Genomic DNA, 6,000 nt, shown 5'->3' on the forward strand with positions numbered 1-6,000 from the left:
TGCCAGAAATCATGTCTGTGCATGTCTGGTGCCGAAAATTGCTTTTGCACACGCCCAGACGCCGAAAATCATGCCTGCACAGAAGCGATTTCTGGCATCTGGGCATGCGCAGAAGCAATTTCCAGCACCGCAGACGTGATTTCCGGCATCTGGGCATGCGCAGAAGCAGTTTCCAGAACCGTGGAAGAAAGTCCCCGTGCCGTGCCGTGCTGTGCTGGTTTAGCGCAGCGCGCAGGGACTCACCAAGCAAGCGTCTCGGTTCGGGGGCTGGTTAAACGGCCTTCATGGGCCGCTTCCAGCCCTTGGGCCTTAGGTTGCCTACCCCTGCAATAAGCAAACATGGTCTCACTGCTAAGAATAGAATGTGTGCTTCTTTAGCATTTTTCATCGTCTTTGTGTCTCATTTCATTCCTTCTCTTTTCCTATTCACAAAGTCTTGGAGGACCAGCAGAATATCAGGCTAATCAGGGAATTGCTGCAGACTCTGTATCTGTCTCTGTGCACGTTGGTCCAAAGCGTTGGCAAGTCTGTCCTGGTTGGCAACATCAACATGTGGGTCCATAGGATGGAGACGATTCTTCACTGGCAGCAGCAGCTGAACAATATCCAAATCACCAGGGTGAGTGGAGTACCCCGCCTTGTTTGTTTTCTTGTCGAAAATGTTGCTTCTTGCTCTTTCACGAAGCTCTTTTCACACCTTATATTTTTTGCACGCTCTGTCTTTTCCCTGCCAGCCTGCCTTTAAGGGCCTGACTTTTACAGACCTGCCCTTGTGTTTGCAACTGAACATCATGCAACGCCTGACAGATGGGAGAGACCTGGTGAGCCTTGGGCAAGTAGCTCCAAGTCTTCAGGTGCTCAGTGAGGACCGGCTGCTGTGGAAAAAGCTTTGCCACTACCATTTCACAGACAGACAGGTAATAATAATAGGCTGCTGTAATCTTGAAACTATGGGGAGAGTGATGATCACAGAAGCTGCAGAAATACTGAAAATAAGACCAGGGTTTTGTTTAGTTTTACTGCCCAGTCGTGAAGCAGGAGAAATTAGGCTTTTAAAGGTGAACCTGTGTAACTCAGTTTCTGAAACAATACATGAACCAGAGCATAACCATCTGCAAAAATCACACTGTTCTGAAGTTAGCTGTTCAGCTCTTCAACCAAACAAATGTTCGCAGAATGAATGTGTTAGTGACGGTAACATGCAGAGTTGCATTGCATTAGTAAAAAACTGCTTTGCAAAAAAAAGTGTCAATGAGTCAAAATTGCAGATAAAAGTGTGTGTGTTAGGCAAAATTAGCACTTAACACGCTGATGGACTTTAAGGAGGACTTTTAAAAAACAACAACAACACACACACACAAACGAGTAAACTTTGATGTGAATAACTAAACTTAAATATGGAAATATGAGCAACCTAACTTGACAGATTAATCCATCCATACTGCCCAGACTAGTCTTGGGTCTTGAAGGTACTTGCCAGCTTTCTGCAAAATTCCTGAGAGCATGCCTGTACCATTCTTAAGTCCTACGGTGGGGATCCAAAGAAACAAGATATCTGCATTTTCTGCCACCAAAGAGACAAGACCCCACTCATTTGAAAAAGCGGCTTGCTGCAGAACTCACCACGAAAAGCTCCTGAATTTCCCCCCTCCTGGGTAGGATCTGCTTCAGATCCTAGTTCGTATCCTATGCTGAACAATTCTCACCATTGAGCAGGCAGCAGTCCTAGTTTTATCGATCTGAATTTATGTAAATTTTACTACTATTCCTGTCTCCTACTTATGCCACACTTGGGTGTTTAATTTGCTTGGTTGTGGCGTATATTCTCTCGGGGGGGGGGGTCTTGGATTTGCCTGATCCTCATTTCACTGTTGTTTGGCTCATAGGAGAATAGGAAGCTGCCATATACAGGATCAAATCATTGGGAACCACCCAGCTCTGTATTGCCTATGAGGATTGCCAACAGCTCTTTGGGGCTTCATTCAGGGTCTCCCCCAGCCAAATCTGGAGATGCCGAGGATTTGAACCTGGGACTTTCTGCATGCAGAGCAGGGGCTCTCACTGAGCTGCGGCAGCTGCCCTAAACTAGCCAATCCTTGGACAAATTTCCCAGGCCTGTGATTCCATTGTGGGACTTTCTTACGTTTCAGATTCGTAAACGGCTAATCATGTCGGAGAAGGGGCATTTGGATTGGAAGAAGATGTATTTCAAGCTTGTGAGGTGCTACCCAAGGAAGGAACAGTACGGCGATTCTTTGCAGCTCTGTAGACACTGCCATATCTTGTCTTGGAAGGTAGGTGGCCAGTCCCAAATCCTCTTAATGGCTGGAGGTTTAAGCTTGGGGCAGAGGATATGTTGCATGGACTGCAATTGCAACATCTCACTTGAAGGGTCTTAAAGCTTGAGCTCTTGGACTCTGGGTGGAATTCAGTGCTGCACTCTCCCAGCTGTTCTGCTTGCTAGATGACACGATCTCTCCTCTTCTCCTCCTCCACGCATTGTTCTGAAGGTTCTCCTGACTTTCCACCAGAGCCAGTTTCATGGAGGTGCAAGAGCCCCACTGCATGAGCATAAGTCCTTGCACAGGGGCTGGTTAGGTGACTCCTGTCCTCTGGTTTCTTTGCCTAGTCAGTCGCTTTCACAAACCATTCCTGGGTGTTACAACGGTGAAAGCGTTTCTGTTGGGTGGAGATCTCAGCCACGTGATAAACTGAAAGCTAGGCAGATCAGTGGGAGCTGGCAAACCCTGCCGTGAAATTCTACTCAATATTGATCCAGAGTATATTCCAGTGTATAGTTAACAGAGTAAAAACTTAAACACGTTGCAGGATTCCCCATAAATAGACAATTAATATTTCATCTAGCAGAGCTTTATTGCTACTGAAGGCAAATGAGTAGCACAAATTCAATACATTCAGGATTGCCACTGTCCGTAAGAAATCCACTTGCAGCGGAATTAAGTTAAACTTACAATAACTTATAGTAAATCTAAACCTTAACACTTAAGCATACTATGTACAGAACACCACACCAGAAAGAAAAGAGATAGAAAGAGAAAGTGAAACCCAGGCTTCTTCTGGCCTTACTTTGATAGTCAGCATAACCTTGACAGAAAGAGATAAGAGACTGCAGTGGTACCTCGTGTTACGGACGGGGTCCGTTCCGGAGGCCCGCCCATAACATGAAAAGCCCGCAACTCGAAGCACTGCATCTGCACAGGTGCGAAGCACGATTCAGCAATTCTGCGCCTGTGCGAGCGGCAAACCAGGAAGTAACCCATTCTAGTACTTCCGGGTTGCCGCAGGATGCAAGATGAAAACACACAACCTAAAGCAGACGTAACATGAGGAATGACTGTAGTTTAAGGCAGCTGTACTGAGCTTCTCTGAAGGAATAACCCAAACATCATGAACCGTCTGCTTGTTTCTTTCACACAGAGAAGCTTCCAGAACCCTCTTGAATGAAGTAGAATAGGAAAGATTGCTACACGTCAAATCAATACTTTCTGCACTAAACTGACAGTCCCCACCATACGTTTAAGCAGTCTTATATCACTTTAACAGTCATGGCATCCTCCAAAGAATCCTGAGAACTGTAGTTTTATTAGGGGTGCTGGGAATTGTAGCTCTGCGAGGGGTTTCCTGACTCCTCTCAGCATCCTTAAACCCATGTTTGTTGCTGTGATGTAGGCGGAATAGCCCACAATGACAAGTTTTGGTGCACTTCCTAAAACTTAAAGACCATGGTGGGGAAAAGGGAAGCTGTGGGCATGTAGCCGTTGTTGGAGTCTAAGTCCCATCAGCCCCGGCCAACATGGCCAATGGCCTAGGATGATGATGGTGATAATAATATTAATTAATTAATTTTTATTTATACCCCGCCCTCCCTGGCCAGGCCCGGGCTCAGGGCGGCTAACACCAAATATAAATTACAATAAAACGTAGTAGAAAAGAAAAACAAACAGTTAATTAAAATACAGCTTAAAATGCAGGTAGTAGTAGCCCATAAATCAGGTAAATAAAGGGAAGAAACATTAGATAGTCACCCGAGCCAGCTATCCATGCTGGTCCTACATGGGCCAGTGCTGAAAAGCCAAGGGAAAAATTTGTATACCAAATCCCATATAAGGGGTCAGAGTGAGTCTAAGCCGAAGGCCAGGCGGAACAGCTCCGTCTTGCAGGCCCTGCGGAAAGATGTCAAATCCTGCAGGGCCCTAGTCTCTTTGGCAGAGCGTTTCACCAAGTCGGGGCCAGTGCTGAAAAGGCCCTGGCCCTAGTTGAAACCAATCTAACCTCCTTGAGGCTCGGGACCTCCAAAGTGGTGGTGTTTATGGACCTTAAGGTCCTCCGCGGGGCATACCAGGAGAGGTGGTCCCGTAGGTACAAGGGTCCTAGTTCCCCATCTCTGATGCATGTGGACCAACAGCCACTTTGACTACGTTGACAGCATGAGTGACTTGGCTGAGCTTGCAGCTTGTGCCTCCAGCAGCAGCAGCAGCAAAACTCCCCTTGCTGCAAGTAAGCTGTTTTATTGTCGCTAAGCTACCTTACAGATATGCCATCAACATTGGTACCATCTCTATACAACCAGATTTTCTTCCTTTTCAGGGCACCGATCATCCATGCACAGCTAACAACCCAGAAGGCTGCTTGACTTCTCTCTCACCCCAGGACTTCATCAACTTGTTCAGATTTTGAATCCCCAAGTAATTTCACTGTGTAAATATTTTGCTATTCTGATGGGACACTTTATACTGCCGAACAGGCCCGCTCAAAATGTATATTGTGTGTAAATATTACGGCTTTGGAGTCAAGAGGACAAGAGGATTTTAGGAGGCGAAGGGAGTCATGATTCAGTGGCATTGAACTCTTTTTGAGAATATGGCCTTCCAACTGAACTGATAAATGTGTAAACACTGTAAATATATGATGCTTTGTAAGAATCTGAGTGCAAGCAACTGGGGAGAATCCTTATTCTGCTTAGGAAATTCAAATTTGTTTTGTTTGTTTTTTTGCATCCGTATGAAATGTCTCTGGTTTCAAAGCCTAGAGAAATTAAACACCATGATTAGGCTAAACCTGTTGAACTACTTCCCACTCTGGGTTTTGTTTACAATAGATATTTATACCGAAGACATTTTTAGAATCGGTAGCTTACAAGGGCATAGCTCCTTTAAGATAAAATGAAAATCAATGTAAAATGTACACACCACACCATTTTCTACCTCTGAAAAGCTTTGCAGCCAACCCGATATGCAATGTGAAGTGTTTGTACTTTGTAGAGATTTAAAGGGGGGGAGTTGATGGCAAAAGTAGACTTAACTCCTTTTTTGTTACTGCTTAAGAGTCTGCTTGCTCTTTTGTTCAAAAAGCCTGGTTCTCAGAAATTTGGAAAGGCTCCAGCAGAACAGTGGGCCTGTTGTGATTGCTGGTAAAACAACAAACATGAAGAGCTAATGCTGGAGATTCTGGTTGTTGTGCCACATCACATCGGCCCTGTGTATTTTCCAGAGGCCTGCTGTTGCTGTTCTCAATCTCTCTCCAATACAGTGCCCAAATTCACATGTCACACTGAGCCCAAACTGGCTTAGCATGAATGCTTGGGTGTGGGAGCGGAGATCGCAGCTGCATTGCTCCTCTGGAGTCGTTCAGCTGCTGTACTGAACTAAACCATAGTTTGGATTAGCATGTCTTCCAAACCTAGTCTTATGGCTAAGCTCTGTCCAGACCAGGCATAGGCAAACTCGGCCCTCAGTTGTTTTGGGACTACAACTCCCATCATCCCTAGCTAACAGGACCAGTGGTCAGGGATGATGCACTTGTAGTCCCAAAACATCTGGAGCACTGAGTTTGCCTATGGTTGGTCCAGACTAACCACAAGCTGTACCCTAAGGTCTGCTCTGTGGTTTACAGCTTACGGGTTGTGTGGAAGAGCTATACCACAAGCCCGGGTTCAGGCAACATGCGCAAGCAAGCCATGGCTTAGCTCTCAGCGCAATG

General features: G+C 45.8%; 1 protein-coding gene across 1 annotated transcript in view; it reads left to right on the forward strand.

Moving 5' to 3' along the window:
- The window catches only part of FBXO32 (F-box protein 32), a 32,445-nt gene extending 27,367 nt beyond the window's left edge, over window positions 1-5,078 (forward strand). The window contains exons 6-9 of the mRNA XM_081874579.1: window positions 435-619; window positions 735-917; window positions 2,151-2,294; window positions 4,609-5,078. Of these exons, the coding sequence (XP_081730705.1) occupies window positions 435-619; window positions 735-917; window positions 2,151-2,294; window positions 4,609-4,698 (602 nt within the window). The 3' untranslated portion in view covers window positions 4,699-5,078. The remainder of the gene's footprint in view (window positions 1-434; window positions 620-734; window positions 918-2,150; window positions 2,295-4,608) is intronic.
- Window positions 5,079-6,000: the final 922 nt, after the last annotated feature.

The sequence above is a fragment of the Podarcis erhardii genome, assembly GCF_964252035.2.
Source record: "Podarcis erhardii genome assembly, chromosome: 8".
NCBI classification, from domain to species: Eukaryota; Metazoa; Chordata; class Lepidosauria; order Squamata; family Lacertidae; genus Podarcis; species Podarcis erhardii.